This window comes from Pungitius pungitius, chromosome 3 (genome assembly GCF_949316345.1).
Source record: "Pungitius pungitius chromosome 3, fPunPun2.1, whole genome shotgun sequence".
NCBI lineage: Eukaryota > Metazoa > Chordata > Actinopteri > Perciformes > Gasterosteidae > Pungitius > Pungitius pungitius.
The window spans coordinates 16,735,732-16,753,265 of NC_084902.1; the positions used below are offsets into that span (position 1 = coordinate 16,735,732).

Below are 17,534 nucleotides of genomic sequence, written 5' to 3' on the forward strand. Positions count from 1 at the left end.
CGAGAAATCAAACATTCTACACGCTGGGAGTAAATTCCAATTTCCATTATTGCCAAATATCTAACATTTCTTGAGATCTGACGACGTTTCTTTGGGGACCTGACCTGGCCGAAGCTGTGCATGTGATACTCTTCCAAAGACGTTCTGATGGACGCACAGTACAGGATTACCTCAAGCTAATTTAAAGATCCTTCAGGGATTTGTATGCTGGGAAGAAAATGATTCATTGTAGTACGGTAAGCCCCGCCCACCTTGCCATGACCTCAGCTTCTGTCACTCACCAGCTGTGAATGTTGACGTTCCAGCCACACCCTCTCATTCAGACAGATTCTACAAGTCGTTACGTACACATCAAATTACTGGAGGTTTTGGTAAATTCAACGAGGAATTGTTCTGTTTGAAACAGGCCAGAGGAGTGACGGTCTAAAGGGGAGGCAACTCTGGGTCTGAAAAGGGAAGCCAATACTGCCTTGAATCTGCATACTTCCTAATGACCAGCAGGAGCGAGCTCCTCTGGTAATGAAAAGAGGTCCTGGTGTATAGAAGTCTATGAGAAAATGACTCCACTTCTCACTTGATTTATTCCCTCAGTTAAACGTCGTAAACATGAGCTTATTGTCTCAATCTCTAGTTTCAAGTCTTCTTCAACACAGCATGATGTTCATTTAGTGCCAAACCAAACAAGGTGTAGGGTTTTCCGCTCTGGGAATTGTTTGAATGTCCCTCTCCCAACTATAACCCTTTGCCTTTACTTGGCTCCAGGCCCACGTGTCACTTCTGGTGCCAAATATACAAGATGGTGCTGATCAAACAACAAGATGGAGAAGAAGAAGAAGAAGGATTCCAAACGTCAGTCCACCAGTGAAATGGTCTATGGGTAGGATGGTTGGTGCACCCTGTGCTGGTTTGAGCGTCTCTGATGAGCCATCGTCAGCTTTTTGGCCGATGGACATTTGGTAGGTTAAACAAAAAGAGTAGTCTGCCCATTCTCTACATTTCTACCCCATTAAGCACATCGATGCTGATTGTCGCAACGCACTGTGTCCATCGGCGGAGATGCCGTCGTTGTCTGGTACGATCGTCGTGCAATGCTGAACATTGCAGAATCCGGGATGTCAAAGATGATGCAGTTAAGGGTAGATGCATAACAGCTGCTCTGAAGGGTCCAGAGATGAAGTGGCAGCTCAAAGCACGTGTTTATCTGCGTGATAGGAAACCTTTGAGGTACTGGATGAATAGTTTGTCTTCCTGGAGCCAGTGTTGCAGGATGGGAGGGTAGCAGGAAGCGAGTCACTACAGGAGCGCAGCTCACGGGGGGAAAAAAAGAGAAAAGGCAGCGTGCGGCTGAACCAAATCCGTGAGGGCAAGCCGGGAGCGAGCAGCTTCAATCGCCGGAGGCCTAAAGATAGAAAGGAACAATGTCAGAAACACTGACGGCATCCCGCCTACTTGTGATGAATGGCGGGATTCAGGACTCTGGCTCTGATTAATCTGGAGAGGCCGGACGCGGTGGCGCCACCAAGAGGAGGGAGTGGGAGTCCATGTGCATTTGAAGTTGCCTTTTTACCAGTTAATCTATTCACTCCTTTAGGGTTGTCAGATCAGATTGACAGTTCCCACCCAGATCCCAACGAAAAACAGAATAAAATAAAAAGAATTATTGACTCGCCAGAAGGACAAGGAAAACCTTAAAAGGAAAATGATTTAACATATTCTTAAAAGCTATTTATCCACCTGAAATAACCAGAGACGTTAGAGAAAGTAGGCAAACGTCCTAAAAGTGTCAATGTTAATGAGGATAACTTCAAGGTAAATATCTCTTTTATATAGTATGGGTGGACATTACAAATTGAGATGTAGGTTAGTTCTATTTACCATAAAATGGCAGCTTGTCTGGTAACATTTAATTTGCAAAATCCCAATAAATGTTAAAACCAGATTGAATCTAGAACTTTTAGGTTTTGACCTAAATATGTGATTGAAAGCAGCCCAATTGAGCAACAAAAAAAAACACCAATCCGGCAACACTGACTATGATCTATGATGTATATTCACTTTACACACTTATAAATACAGCTGCATAACACATAAACTCAAAATGGTGACTGTACGGTTGTAACAAATAATCATTAACAAGATGTATGAAGCTTGGAATCAAATAAAAACATTTCATAGTACATCGCTGTGAAATGCTTTCACTCTCATATTGAATTTTAAACAAGCCCACATAAAATCACTAACTCAGTGGTTTTTGGTTCAGAGATTTTTAGGGAAATTGAACATTTCTGGGAGGCCAATGGCCCCCGAGAGAGCGAGCGGATGAGAATTATAGTCACAGGAAAGCGGGCTCAACCAAGTGACCACAGCGTCAAGCCGCCCAAATGGTCCGGGTTCCCCAGCCCCACCCGTCTGGTTCTCTGAGAAGCTTAAAATAAGCCTCCTGTTTGATGGTGGATTCATAAAACAGGAGAAATGAACACAACACAATTCCATTGAAAATGGATATCTTCGTGGAAAGGGCAACAAAATGTGACCAACGTTGTCCTTGTGGTCGGAATGAAGGAATTCAGGAATGGAAGACAAATACAGAAAAGATAGTTTTAACTGGTTGACCGTGTATCAACTTTATTTAAATATTTGAACAACCTCACCTACAGTGTACAGTTAGAAAACTCCAGGATGACAGGATATAGGCTTTAATTTACATAGCAGAAAGAAAAAAAGAAAAAAAGAGCCATAGAGGAAAGATCAAATCAACAAGAAGTTTCACGCCTGCTCTGGCTGACATCAGCCCCCTTAAGAGCAAGGAGGCAGCAGTTGTGAATCTTTTGTTAGCTAATATCTCGCCTAACACAAAAACCACAATTTAGAAAAAAATAAATGCGTCTGTCTCCTCTCTTCACACTGTTACGGCTGTTTTACGTCACACTGAGGTGAGCGACGATCACATATTCCTGTCTTATAAAATGATTCGGTTCAAAAACTGTCATGTGAGGAAGCATATTTTCCCAAGTATAAAAAAATAAATTAAAATGATCAACATCTATACACAAGACGGTGGATCCCCGACACCTTCTGGAACTTGCAGAAGCTCTTGGTGTGTTTCTAAAGATTTTGTAACAAGCCCATTGAGGTGAAGGTGAATAAAACTATGTGAAGGGAAGAACATTTAAATGAATGCATCCCAAAATGAACTTTTCCACCATGAAAGTGTGCTCTTCTTTGCCTGCCAGCATGTGAGAGAAAACATGTCGACTTACTTTTACACACTAGTCGTAGTCAGATTGATGACGTGGTTTTCTTCATGGAGGAGCTCAGACAACACAGGGAGCGCCTGCAAAAGGTCAATGCATGACTCATGCGTAAATTGACTTAGGTCCAAAATCTAATTTCTGATTGTCACACTGTCGACAGCCGCTGAAGCCAAAGAATTCTGAATAAATGCTAAGGAGGCTGCTAATTATTCAGATTTCCACAGACCGGTTATTTCATTTAATTCTCAACAAAATGCTCTATAAAAGCAAAGTAAACAAAAGAAAGATTGTGTGAAAAATGAAATAAAAAGATAAAACGTATAACAGATTGAAGCTATGAAATGTTTTTTTTCTGAAGAAAACAAAACATGTATGATGTTCCTCATGCTCATGCTGTGGCTTAGAGAATAAAACCTGCCAAAATAAAAACAAAAACCGCTTGATAAATACATTTATATGGCATTAAATCTACCAAAAATAATATTAAAATAAAGGGGGCCATTAATTAATCAAATAAGAAAACCTATATAATCTATATAAATTTGCCTCTCAACTTACTTTTATCCAATACACCAAATAACTTTTGTATTTTCTGAATTCACAATAATTTCTTGATTTATTCATGAAATCTGGCAGGCTTTGTCATCCAGACTAACCAGGATCCCGCTAACACAGGGCACACTTACATTTCTTCTACCTTCATTCATTCATAAACTCTCCAAAGAAAGATAAAAACAAAGTTTAACTATAAAGCAACTGGACAGCTGAATGGGGGGAGGGGGACGGGGGGCCAGGGAGGGTCCATGTAAAAGGACCAACAGCGGCGTAGTGGTCAGAGAGGCAGAACCAAGTGTAACTCCCTGTAGCAGTAACACTAAAGGGTTTAGGTACAGAGCTACAGACAATAAAAACACAGACAGAGCCCCCAGGAGGACATAAAGGGGCAGTGCAAGGAGAAAAATAAATACAAAAGAAAGCAGAATACAGATGTTAAGTTTAAGCATTTGCAAATGTATACAAAGCAAATGTGAGTGATGAAGAAAACAAAATGTATGCTATAGTTTGAAAAAACTTGCTGATCTGCTTCAGTGCTGTTGATTTAATAACAGAAAATGACATCAACTTAGCAAAAGCTTTATGGGGGAAAATATATCCCGTCTTTTCATCTGTCAAATTTGACTGATGAAAATATAGACTAGTGCGTCTACCAGTTTGAATGTAAGAACTGAAATGAAGAGGATTGATCAAAAGAATCTAAAACATTCTGTATGAATGCATTTTTGCTGCTGTCTGAAAAACATGTTTTCATTTAAGTGTTGAGAACGGGAGAATATATTTATTTATACATCAATAAGGCTGTTTTAAAATAGAGATTTAACTTTAAACCCTTCCCATAACCCAAGTCTTTTATAGAATCTGCAACACTGTGCATAAAGTGTGTGTGTGTGTGTGTGTATAAATTGTTCACACTCCTTTGTCTTCTTAAGCTTCCTACAGTCTTACGGACAAGTGGCCTCAGTGCGGTTTTCACTGATCCGTTCAGTGTTCAAAAAGGTTAAAAGAAGCTGACGGCCGTCCGCACTACGGGCCTCAGGGTTCAACGGTCAGAGTGGGGGTTGGGGTCACTGACAGAAGGGCGAGGCTGTGGGGTCGAAGCCTTTGAAAACCTCCTTCAGCGAGGCCTTGTCCTGCTCTGTGGTCGCCTGGTCGGGCTGCACCGGGCTGTTGCCTCCAAAGGGGCTGCCCGTCCCGCTGGGCTTGGCCGCCTGCTTCACCCCGCCGAACAGAGTGGACACCGGCAGGCTGTGGACGCCCGCGGGCCCCTGGTCCCCGGCGGCTCCGGGAGCCCCTTGACCTGCGGCGGCAGCGGGCCCGCCCTGCGCCGTGGCGCTGGGCGAGGGCGCAGGCTTGGGCCGCGGCCTGTTGTAGCTGTTGTATCGGTCGGTTCCCTGCTCTGCGCTTTTTTCCGGCTCCGGTTGGTCCAACGCCGACTTACGTACAAACAGGGGCTCCTTGGACTTGGGTTTCGGCGCCGGGGGGTCGCTGGGTTTGGACTCTGCGCTGGTTGAGTTGGGGGAGTTGTTGGAGCCGCTGCTCATACCAGGGCTGCCTGGTTTGTTAGTCCGAGGGTCATACAGACTGATGTTGCTCAGCACGCTGGCTCCCCCTGGTGCCCCGGATCCCCCACCGCGGCCTGTCCCACCTGAGGACAGCAACCGCGGGTCGTAGGGGGCGGTGGTCGGAGGGGGGGAGGTGGATGTGGGTGCCGGGGAAGGAGCAGGGACAGGGGGAGGCACGGGCTCGGATGGTTGCTTCAGTGCGGACTTTTGCGGCTGGAGACGGGGGTCGCTGGGGGCTTTACGGGACACGCGGGGATCGACGGGCTTTTCTACAGGCGGGGGAGGCATGGGGGGAGGCGGACCGAGCAGCGGCATCGCGGAGACAGTAGCAGGAAGGAGAGGAGGGGACGGAGTCTGGGACGGGCTCGAGTTGACAGTCTTCAGGATACGAGACAGCAGTTCAAAATCTGGTAAGGAGGAGGTGGCGGCGGCAGAGGGAGCAGGGCGGTCCACGGTGGGGGGAGGGGCCTGAGCGGGAGATGGCTGCAGGGGAGGGAGTGACGTTTGAGGCAGCGGCTGAGTGCGGGACAGACGCAGGTCTATGGAGGACACGGGAGGGATGCCTGGTGGGAGTGGGAGGAGGTCCTGCTTGGGGACAGGTAGAGGGAGGAGGTCCTCGGGTGACCAGGTGATGGTTTTGCAGAAGGCCGGCATGTGGAGAAGGATGTCCTTCTTGATGTGGCTGAACTGTTGCAGCTGCGAGCGCGGGTCTCTCAGAGCCATACCCATGAGCGGGTCCAGAGGAATCGGCACCGGCTTGTCCCGTAGAACTCGCTCCGTCTCCTCCTCCTCGGCTGCCGGGGTCGTGAGCGGCGGCGGCTTGTAGACCAGAGGCGGCTCTGGTTTGAGGGCGGGAGGCAGGAGAGAGGTGGGTCCCGCCGAACCGGCCGCAGCTAACCGGGCCAACCTGGGGTCCGCGGGCGGCCCGGACGAGGACAGAGTGGGCATGGGGTGGGCGGAGTCGGCCGTGTCCGCGGCACGCAGCAGGCGGGGGTCCCGGGCCAGGCGGGGGTCTGCCGGCCGGGCCGGGGCGCTGGCGGGACCAACCTTTTGTAGGCGGGGGTCGCTCGGTGGGCCGTCGCATTTCTGGGGAGCCTGAGTCTGCTGACGGAGCGTCTTCAGGATGGAGGTCACGCTACCACCTCCATCCTCATCCTCACTTGAGTACCAGTTCCCTGAGTCACCTATGAAAGGACACAGAAGGGGGCGGGTGTTAAAATATCAAAGTCGGATATAGACACGTGTTTAACCTGATTATGTGAAGGCGTCACATTTGAGCTTTCTCTGGACTAGAAAGGGTTGGAAAGCAATCGATTGACAAGGGAGAGTGAAACACACCTTTGCATTGAGCGAGAGATTACTGGAGTGAAATCATTTATCTGCTTATTTTATTTACATCTGAACATTGTCAACCAGAACACTGAATCAACTCCACCGCATAAAGAAACCTGCACGTTCTCAGGGTTCCATAGACAATAACTAAGAATCTGAATGTTGGCACTTTGAAGAATGCATGGTTGAGTAATTCTTGGAGTTACAAAGGAATGACTAAGCAAACAACGCTGGTACTTCACCTTCAGTGTCTCTGCTCTTCTCTGCTCCTCCCTCTGCCATCCGGCGAGCTCTCTCCTCTTCCTCCTGCTGCTTCTGTTGGATCCTCATGAACAGGACCCGCTGTGCCGGGGGCAGGAAGTCAGGCACAGAGATCCCTCCCTGATTTGCCGACGCTCCGTTGGCCGAGCCGTCCGAGCTGCCCAGCTGGTTTCCGGCGTTTTCCCCTCTCTCGTCCATACCGCTGAAACCCTGGTAGTTGTCACCTGAGAGGGGACAGAAGGGTGTCAGTCCAGAAGCAGTAAAACCCAATCTCCCCCAAAACTAGCTCATATGTGCAGGATTTATTTCTGAAGAGAGCAGATGATGCAAAAACCTGCCAAACCTTCCCATGGACCCCTCGGTAGACGAGTGCGCCATTTCCTTTGGTTTTTGGGTGTGCCACAAACACACTGGATTGATACCACTGTGGTTACTTCTTTATTTACATAGGTTACTTATTTAGGCTCTCTTGCCAACTATCAAACCAGAGTTGGTGATTGATAGAACAGTGGAAACATCAACAAAGACATTTCAGGTGACTAGTTTAGTCGGGTGCCTTGCGTAGAGATCATTACTTGCGTGTTTTAGTAGAGTAATAAATCATTATAATATACCTGCTGGTCATATTTATTTTATATTCATTGTATTTCTTAAAGCATTGCACAAAAATAAGTGGTCCACGTTTCCATCACTGGCCGAGAACTGCTGCAGTATTTCTTCCCGGGAATCAACGTCCCTTGTAACTTTGCTCAGTGACGTCAAAAGGCGGATGTTAGCGTTAGGAGCAATTTGGTTGAAAAAGAGAGAAAAAAAAGTCTTAAACTGCTAAAAATCAACTCACCTTCTTGCACCACTCCCTCCATCGGCATGCCGTCCTGCTGATTGAAGAAGTTATCAAAGAAGTTTGGCCCACCCGGTGGGGGACCTGGAGGCATGGCCCCTCCGTGTGGAGGGCCTTCACCAGGCGCAAATCCTCCCATCATCGGCGGTCCACCAGGGCCCATGTTGGGGGGCCCCTGGTTCATGTCCTGCATGTCAGGTGGCATCATCCCTGGGGGAGGAGGGAAGCAGGGCGGGGGGGCATCAGGGTCCCCTGTGGATGGTTCCGTTTGGCCCGGATTGGTGGTGGGAGTCTGGCCTCTGATAAAGGAAGGAGGAAAGGAGTTAAGATCACTCACTTTATTTCACTATCCAGTGGATAGTATCCACTGATCCTGGTCCCATTTAGTAGTCATTACATCATACAGTTTATTTTCCTCTATTCACACATGAAAGAGTTATTAGTTAGCTGTATGGATTTCAACATGGGTTACACAGAAGAGACAACCCTGCATCACTGTTCTGCTGTGTGGCTTTAGAAAAGGGCCTTGATAGGAGCGGTACTTACAGCAGATATGCAGCTGGGGCCGCTGTGGGCCACTGTTATATAGAAGAACACATTGTGTGTGTGTGTGTGTGTGTGTATATATAGAGCTGAATTTGTAGCTGCATTTTCTACAAATGAAAATGTAAAAAGATCATCTTTTATTCTTAATGTCTTATTTCTAATTCCTTACCTGGCGAGTTTATGAGCCAGCTGACCCGTTGGCTTAACTTTAATCTCAAACAGCGAGGGGATCTTTTTCCCAGCACAACCACCTCCTCCTCCGCCGCCACCGCAAGGAGGTGGGGGGCCCATGTGGGGGCCCATGTGGGGGCCCATGTGTGGGCCCATGTGGGGGCCCATGTGTGGGGGAGGGCCACATGGATTTGGGGGTCCACCTTGGAAGGGACTTCCGTCAGGCCCATGGACAGGGGGACCAGCACAAAGGTTAGGCCCAGAAGGTCCAGACAAAGGTCCCCCGGGACCAGGCCCTGGGGGGCCTTTGTTAGCAATGGGCCCCTGGTTGGGTCCAGGAGGACCTCCAAAGTCACCCATTGCAGACCCGCCAAAATCCCCAGGCCCTAGGTTGGCGTCTAACGGGACCGGCCGGGGGGGTGTGGGGAGTAGGCCAACTCCGGGAGGGGGTTTGGGGAGAGGGTTGATCCCCTGCTTCTTCAGCTCCTCCACCTCCTTCTCATCCTCGGCTCCGGCCTCTGCGTCCTCGGCCAGCATCTAGAAAACAAAGAGCTCCGCCTGTGAGTTTATCTAAAATGATCTATAGAAACAAGGAACCAAGATGTACATACGATAATAATGCAAACATGAATTTTAGAACCCTTTTAAAGACGGAGCTCACAGAACATAGCAAGGCCACCGTGTAGAGAGGACCCTACCTTGTTGAGCAGGTCCTGCGTGTCATCGTTGAGGGGATCATGGGAAAACATGCATTCGTCGCCGTTGACGCAGTTCCCCGTGGTGTGGAACAGCTTACATGGGAATTCACGTGAAACTGGAGTCAAGGAGAAACACTCAAAAAAACTAAACAATGGAAACTTCGGGGTGCCCTTATATTAATTATTACGAATCCCACCGCTTTTCTTGGCAAGACCCCCCAGTGAAGAATTAAAGCGCTGGGATTGGCCGGGCGCCCATGCTTGCCTTTGCCTACGTTAATGGGCTAGTCCTGATTCATGAAAAAGCGTTACCCATAATACCCATAATTCCTTGGTTGTACTAAATAGTTTCTCTGCGTGATTAAGGATATCATGCATGTAGGGACAGTGGTCTGCTCGGGCACAGAATCCAGTGATGTAGAACTTGCACAGCTCCTTCTTCTTGGGCAGCTCGATGTCGTGGCTGAAGTTGCAGTGGTCCCCCTGGGGGTAGAAAGAAAAAGGAAAAAAACAATGAAATTAAGTTGACAAAGTTAACAGAAAGTTAAAGAAATAACTAAACAAATGCTTCCTTATTGAGACTTGCTGTGTGTTATAAAAGGGCACCTGCATTAGTGCTGGAGTATGTCACTTAAATTGTTTCACAGGTGTAGGGCGGAATAAAACAAAGGATCAGAAATTCCTCCAAAACACCAAATTAAGATACCAGGGCCGTGAGGAAACCTTACCCAGGTGCATCGTCCCTCAATGTAGTACTTGCAAATGGCCTTTCCTTTCTTATCCTGGTGCTTCTCGTTCATATTCCTCCTCCCCGGTCCTGGTCCATCGCCTCCAACACCTCCGTCCTAAAATACATGAAAACAAAGTGACACAAGTAAGAAAGATGATCATTTTATTCCTCAAGTCTCATCATTGGGGGGCACGGGGGCCCCAGACTGTGAGGCAGACTATTGGATTAACTGGCTTTGAATTACCTGCTTTCTATCAGGACGCTTTGGGCTGATCTGAGAACAGTACAAAAGCCTCACCCCGTTGTCCATGTCCCCGAGGTGGTTTTCGTCATCGTTGCCCATGTCACCTCTTCCTCTCCCGCGGTTCCGACCCCTTCCTCCTCTGAGCATGCCCCGTCCTCCTTTGCCTCTCCCTCGCCCGCGGCCACCTTTAAGCCCTGGTGAAGAAATTGAAGAATTGACGGGGCCGTAAAGCGGGGGGGAATTCACTTTTCCCCATGGAAAGCCAATGATTAAAAACACTAACATGAGCGAAGAGGGAAGATCATTACTCACCTCTGCCCCGGTCTTTGGACTTCTTGTACTGATTGAGTTCTTTCGAGTAGTCATCGTAGTCATCCTCGCCCATGTTGTCATAGTCATCATCTCCAAACTGTAAGAACAGATTTTAAGTGTCAAACGGATAGTTATTATAATAATTATTGTGCCCTCAGACTGTTTTAGCCATGAGTAATTAATCTGTTATATTTACTCTATTTAAATTCCCAAGACTCCATTGACAAAATCTTTTATTTTACCTCGCAGAACTCTGAGTTACTGGTCACGAATAACCCCATAACCACCAAATACACAAATACACAGAGGAGAGCAGGTGGGTTCTGGCAGCAGAGACCCGCAGCTTCTTACTTTCAAGGGAAAATTGACTGTTTTCATGACAGGAGTCTTGTGGCTTTAGGGCTGGAGAGCATAGCTGGACATAACAGCTCCAGGGCTGGTTGGGAAAGAGCTGTAATACGTTTGTATTTAGGCTGTACAAAAGTGTGAATGTTTTAAAATAGCAGCAATATTATTTACATTTTTTCCATCCATTGTGACTAATGAGTGGAACTAGAAAACATAATAATTATTACTAAGTTGCTTTTCGTTTGGGAAAATTGAGGACAGCAGAAGCATTAGGTGGTGACTAGGACTTATTACTTGTCTTATGTAATATTATTTCCCATCCCAATATTTCCTAATCAGACTTGATTGGTCAATGCTGGAGAGTTAAAGGAGAGGACACACATTCATTACAGACCGCTCCAGGTTTGCCCAACGCCGAACAAACCACTTTGTGTAAGAATAAAGAGAAGTGTTGGTTCCTTGTGTTTTTTTGTTCACTGGAAGCGTCCCATGTGAACTATATGCAAGTGAACTCAAAGCCTCACCTCCATCTCTTCTCCATAGCCGTCCCCATCATCGTTATCTCCCCCCATCTTTCCTCCTCCTCCTCCTCCTCCTCCTCCTCGGCCTCCTCTTCCCCTGCCTCCTCCTCTTCCCCGCCTCCCTCCCCTCATTCCTCCACGACCTCTCTGGTTCTTCATGCGACCTTTGCCCCCTGCAGAGCCACGGACACAAAGGGAGAAATGAAACGAGTCAGCAATTTATTAGTAGAACTTCAAATGATGTAAAGCTTTTTGCCAAATAAGCTTCTTAGTCCGTCCATAAATGTGGGAGTCGAGAGTAACAAACTAAACAGAAAAGCAGTGAGAAAGCTACTACTACTTTTGTCAAACAGTGGTACATTATTTTGAAAGTCTGTTCTAAAGGACAATAAAAAAAACATTGTGCCTAAACAAATAAACATTTTCCACCAGTTCCAGACACACTTGGATTAAAATTCAACCGGGCAAATATTTACCGTGCAGAAGTCTATTTTTCAACTCCAACAGCTTTGATCCAACCGCCGAGGACCCACCTCGTCCACGGCCGCCTCCTCCCTCCTTGGCCTTGCGGTACTGGTTGAGCTCTTTGGTAAAGTCGTCATACTCCTCGTCCCCAATGTCCTCCTCTTCCTCGCCCTCGAAGTTCTCCTCTTCGAACTCTTCGTAGCCTCCGTAGCTCTGCTTGTCCATCTTCATGTAGCCGCCCTTCTTCGGGCCGCCGTAGCCTCCGTGGGGCTGGAGCGGGTTAACGTGTTAGGAGGTTAGTACTTTTCCACCAGAATTCATTCAACATTTGACATATCTGGAATACTGATACATTGAGCGGTCACGTTTTTTTTGGACTTACAGGCGGGGGGTACTGTGGACTGTACTCTCGGTACTTCCTCTTCTCACTGGGACTGTAGTCGGAGTCATCACTGAAGTCGGAGTGGTCGTCATCGGAAGACGGATGGCGCTGAAGGTAAGCGGGACAAATGTAATCAGAGAGTAAACTTTGAATAAAACGGCGGGTCCACATCAGTTCTCCACAGGTTGACAGTCTTACTTTGTGTTTGGATTTGCGTTTCTTCTTGGACCTCCTCTTCTCGCGCTCCCGCTCTTTCTTCCTCTTCCTCTTGCGGCGGTGGGACCTCTCCTCATCAGAGTTGCTGCTGGCGTGGGGCTCCTTGCTTCGCCGAGGCCTCTCCCCGGCCCCCTCCCCTCCTGCTTCAGCTCCTCCGCTTGCTTCTTCACGGCCATCACCTCCTGCGCCTCCTCCATCTGCTGCTACCGCTGCGGACGGACCTCCACCGAGGTCCTCCTCCTCCACCTCCCCCCCATCGTCTTCCAGCTCGCCCTCCTCCAGCTCTCCATCCTCTGGCCTGTTGTAAAGGACACACAAGGGGGGGGGGAGGAGGGGTACATATGTCATTTCATTGTGGCCTGGGGATCACTCAACCCAGCTCATAGGTTTTTGTCATTCAAATAAAAATAGATTTTTCTTTTTCAAACATAAAAATGCACATTTAATGGATTGTTGTCAGAGTTTGTGGATGAAAAAGGAGTACAGAGGCTTAGTGTGGTCTGGTACTATTGCACTTTAAGGATTCATAGTGTACCCACCACCTGTGTTGAGGTTGCAATGTTTTCATTTTTATAAGTTACTATTGTGAAGTAACGTGTATTATTTCAAAGCAATTTAGAATGTGCTTAGCAACCAACCGCTGACTCAGGCCCTGAGGCATCAATTGGGCTCGCTGCACCTATTTCTGTGAAGACTTGTTATTTTAAACAGCACAAAAGGGATCCGCTTTTCAAAACACAAACCGTGTGCTACGATTAGTTTTTTATTTTATTTCGCAAGTCTGCGTCTTACCAAGTGCCTTCACAGCAAGTGATATACACAAATACACAGCACCTATATTTCTCAGATGTTTGCCTGTTTAGACGGCAGCCATTACTTGACATAAGAATCCAATTCAAAATATCCATCTCAATAAACATCAGTAGTGACCACTCAAGCCTCCAATTATCTTATACACAAAAAAAAAACCCATCAGTATTAGGAGCATAGAATGAGATTACCTTCAGTTGGTTAAACTCAAAATTTCATTTAGCAACTGAACAAGCTGCCACAGCATGGTAAGCATAATAATGCACTGGTGTCACTGCTACAAATGCATTACATATGTAGGAAATCATCTATTGCCAACATTAAAATGTAGTAATCTCGTGGATTCAAACATGTCGCTTTTAACACGCCACTGTGTCAGGTCAGCGAGTGTCTCCTTTGATAACCGTTTCATACCATGTGAACATACGATAGTTCTGCCCTCCGGGTTAAAGCCACCAGACTGTCCGGGGCGGAAGGGTTTCCATTCCAGGCTGATGTTCGTGTTACTGTGATCAACTGCGAAGGCAGGACCATGAGTTTCTAATTGACATGGATCACATGCAGGCCTGATCCTGCACAGACTAAAGGATATGTGCCGGTTGAAGGGCTGGATTTAATGTCGACCGTCAGCTGCCAATACATGAAAAATCCAACTTTGTTTTTTCTGCTTTTTTCAAATGGCACATATTGTTTATGGATCCGGCAAGAGCAGGGATCATATTTGACCACGAGTTTAACACTCCCTGTTGGAGCGATCAGACCCGTGCTCTTCCACAGAGGCCCAAAGTGCTGCCTGCTGCAGGCTGGGAGTGAGGCCAGAGCAATGTGGACCGGATTCACAACAGAAATACACCAGAGTGCTCACAGTGGACCGAGGCGTCAGGGCAGGTGGTGGATTTAAGGACAAAATACAGTCAGCCGAAACTGTATGTGTACACACAGCAGCCCACCAGGTCCCCAGCATGCCAGCTCCCCCTAGGGCCATTGGGCCACTGTCTGCCTTGATGATATAATGATACATTCAACAACACAGCAATACGGAAACTCGTCTGACGCCACTGAGTAGATGAGTTCAAGACAGAAAATACAAATTAAGTTTTTTAAAGAACATGTATAAGACCTGGAGTAGCTCAACGCACAAAATCCTTTCCACAATCAGGAACAAACACATTTCGGGTCATTTGAAAATCAGGATTTTTACAGACCCTGTGTTCAAAGTAGTTGCAAAAATATAAATATTTGCACATTGTGCTGTGTTTTCAGTCCTCATTGGCTCAATACCACCATGTTTACTTAAAACATATCCACAAAGAAACTTGTTAGCTTAACTTTGCTGAACTCTAACCAGCTACCAGGTTTAAATCCAGATGCTAACTTAGAAACTTCGTCTCACTGAGCCACGTCACTCCTCTGCCTCAGTAACTGACCAGCCTCTCAAAACCTGCAGAGGGGTCAGTCTCACGGACCGGTCACAATGGAGGCCTCTCTATCATAGCAGAAGAAGTTAGCTGTACTATGGAGGCATGTTTTAATGAATAGGAAGGGGCTGGGATTTACTACAGGCAAAAGCTGGCCTATTGAGATGCTGTGCAAACCTCCCCTACTGTCAACAATGTCCGATGAATTTCATAAGGTGAAACTTACAATGCAAACAAACTCCATCCAGACTTATCTATGCTTAGCCAAAGTAATTATGTGAGCAGGTCAGGTTAACAGTGACATAAGTCCACTGACACAAACCTAACAGACCTGTCAGAGGAAAAACGTATTAGATCCTACACAAATACCTATTTACCGCTGACAATTAATAGTAGTCGGATTCATGGATTTTATCCTCTCGACTAAAAAACAAGTTTGTAATGAATCAATAGTAAACTGGTAGCAACATCATAGACAATGACCACTAGCAGAAACCATCAAGTCCTAAAAGTTCAATAAAGCACAAGATCAAACCAGTCCTTCAGGGATGGTTGAATTACAGGATCTACCATGCATTATGGCACACTATTAGCTCAGTGGATGAGTCCATATCTAAACTAATTCTAGAAGCAAATGGCCATGATTAAAATGCGGAATACTTACTGTGACAGGGTTTCTTCACATATTGCACTCAAAAACATTAAAACGTTTTGGTTATTTTTGCATCCGGACCTTTTAGGGGACGCTAGTGGGGTTTGTGGGACTTGGAAATTGGGCCAACTGCGTTAACATGCTGCACATTTGCCAACTGGGGATTGAGGAGAAAAAAAGGAAGGGAACTTAGTGTTTGACTTGAAACACTTCTGGGATGCTTTGCAGACGTTTTACACATTTTGGGGGGACTTTGGTGGATGTTTGGGTCGACTCAGTGTGGGCACGACTGTGAATGAAAATTATGTGTTAGACAGAAATCCATGACAACAGGCAGCAAGTAAGCGTTAAAAATAAACTAGCTAAAGGAAGCTAACAGGAAGCTACATTGATTAGTGAATACCGGAACTCTCAAAAATGTATATTTTGAGATCTACAGTTGAGGTTTAAGGAGGAACAATCCCCAAATATCAAAGATGAGCGGGACGAAATAAACGATTTCCTACCCGAGTTATTATTCTAACGTAAGGCCACGACTCGAGTGCTATTTTAAGTGCGTAGAGCTAACTGAAGTTGGCTCGCGTTTACACCAACTGAACGAAGAGATTTCGACGGATTATAATCAAGTGTAGTGGCCCATACTGATCGATTAACATACACGAAGATGAACTTAAAGTATTAATTTACGCGACGTTTTATTCGAGCCATTAGCTTAGCCTTCTCCTGCCAACTGTAACGTAACGTCTGTATCATTAGCCTACAAGCTAATGCTGCGAAGTTAGCTTCAAACAGGCCTTTCGTTAGCAAACGACTATCGGTCAAAATTAAATGGCATCTGTGGCATAAAAGTTTATGTGACCACACTCACAATTAGTTAAGTTCATTTAAGCAAATTAGTTAACTTTTGGGAACAACGGGAACGTAATTAACCGATGCTTTGAAATCGTTGATATGGCTGGAATGGCGCTGCCGGTTTTGTTAATCAGATCTTTCAACCTCTTCTTTCTTCATACACGTTGGTCGGAGTCGATTGATCGTTGATTGAGGTAACGTAATAAAATAGAGGGAATAACGTTATCCCAAGTTAGGTTTGGCCTCCCAGTTGGCGGTGTCTTGTCAACATGGCGTTCTTTACCTCTGTACTCGTTTTCCAGAAAAGGCGAGTTTAATCCCTCTGACAGAAAAAGGAAAAAGAAACCCCGGGCTTTTTGTGTAAAAGCACAGGACAAATAAATAATTTCATATAAATATGATTGTAGAATTACTCGACCTTTCGTCAGTCAGGAGACTGTTGTGTTCGTGGTTGGTAGTTGGGGAGTTTGGATGGACAGTCATGCTTTCCACAGCCATTTCCTCTAGCTACATTGAGGTGCAAAAAAATTACAACTCGAAACTGGAAACTACTGGCTTATGCGTCACTTCACTAGGATCTACTTGTTTTTGGTTTTAAGGAAGAGTTTCAGTTCATAGTAGGCAATTCTCCACTACAGTTGTAAGAGAAATATGATGAAATTGAGTCCTGACGTTCTCCGTCCTACAGTTGCGATGTGAAATGACGACTGATAAACGTAAAATGGCCGACTGTCTTATTGTATGCGAAACAGGGCGGGCGTTCTCCGAGAATGACATCATGACGAATACCGTACTTGTACGCTCCTCACGGAAATTGCCGAGTGGGGATCACAAAGGGCAAAATGGGCCTCCGAGTTTGACTCGCAGGTGCCATTGCCGACAAAATTGATTTGAGAATATTTAATTAATATTTAATTTAGGTTTATTTATACATTGAACTTTTAATTTGTGTTAACTATTACATTTGCGTCATATGTTAATTTATAGCCGCTTTACCTTTGTATACATTAACTCTCTCTGTTGTATTACTTGTTTACATCTGCACGTAGATTTATAATTTCTCATGATGCACATATTTGCTACATTAGATTACAGTTTTTCTCTAGATTCAACATTCGATGTTTCCCGTTTACAATAAATACAGTTTTATTTTACATATTACAATATTTTTTCTCTATATTGTAACTTCTCAACTACTTGTCGTATATACTTATTTTTGCCTACATGTTTTTTTCTTTTTTATGATAAATACTTGATAAAGCATTCCGAGAATTAAATTGCAGAAGACTTGTTTGTCTTCCATTTCAGTGAATCTAACAAGAAATAACTATTGTGTTCCCAATAGATTGTAATTTTCTTGG

The 17,534-nt window shown here is 45.8% G+C and overlaps 1 protein-coding gene across 6 annotated transcripts; it reads right to left on the minus strand.

Moving 5' to 3' along the window:
• Nucleotides 1–2,595: 2,595 nt before the first annotated feature.
• Nucleotides 2,596–16,891, minus strand: zc3h4 (zinc finger CCCH-type containing 4). Of its 6 annotated transcripts, none has more exons than XM_037459039.2 (15): nucleotides 16,318–16,575; nucleotides 15,334–15,478; nucleotides 12,424–12,739; nucleotides 12,226–12,333; nucleotides 11,855–12,113; nucleotides 11,382–11,551; nucleotides 10,510–10,606; nucleotides 10,198–10,391; nucleotides 9,952–10,068; nucleotides 9,595–9,706; nucleotides 9,224–9,333; nucleotides 8,524–9,062; nucleotides 7,809–8,107; nucleotides 6,949–7,191; nucleotides 2,596–6,558 (listed from the first exon to the last, which is right to left on the minus strand). In XM_037459039.2, the coding sequence occupies exons 2-15, from the start codon at nucleotides 15,369–15,371 to the stop codon at nucleotides 4,877–4,879; spliced, it is 4,284 nt and encodes a 1,427-aa protein (XP_037314936.2). In that variant the 5' UTR covers nucleotides 15,372–15,478; nucleotides 16,318–16,575; the 3' UTR covers nucleotides 2,596–4,876. The 6 variants fall into 6 exon arrangements, with proteins under 6 accessions (XP_037314936.2, XP_037314927.2, XP_037314919.2 ...); XM_037459030.2 differs by having other exon boundaries at nucleotides 16,252–16,575; XM_037459022.2 differs by having other exon boundaries at nucleotides 16,190–16,575.
• Nucleotides 16,892–17,534: the final 643 nt, after the last annotated feature.

Excerpts from the sequence above, each read along its gene's own strand:
- zc3h4 (XM_037459008.2), bottom strand. The coding sequence starts at position 16,671 with ATGGCTGTGGAAAGCATGACTGTCCATCCAAACTCCCCAACTACCAAC. Across the intron at positions 12,740-16,591 it reads AGTCTCCTGACTGACGAAAG|GCCAGAGGATGGAGAGCTGG; the intron begins GTCGAGTAATTC and ends CCTTTACAACAG. Across the intron at positions 12,114-12,225 it reads GTCCACAGTACCCCCCGCCT|CCCCACGGAGGCTACGGCGG; the intron begins GTAAGTCCAAAA and ends AACCCGCTCCAG.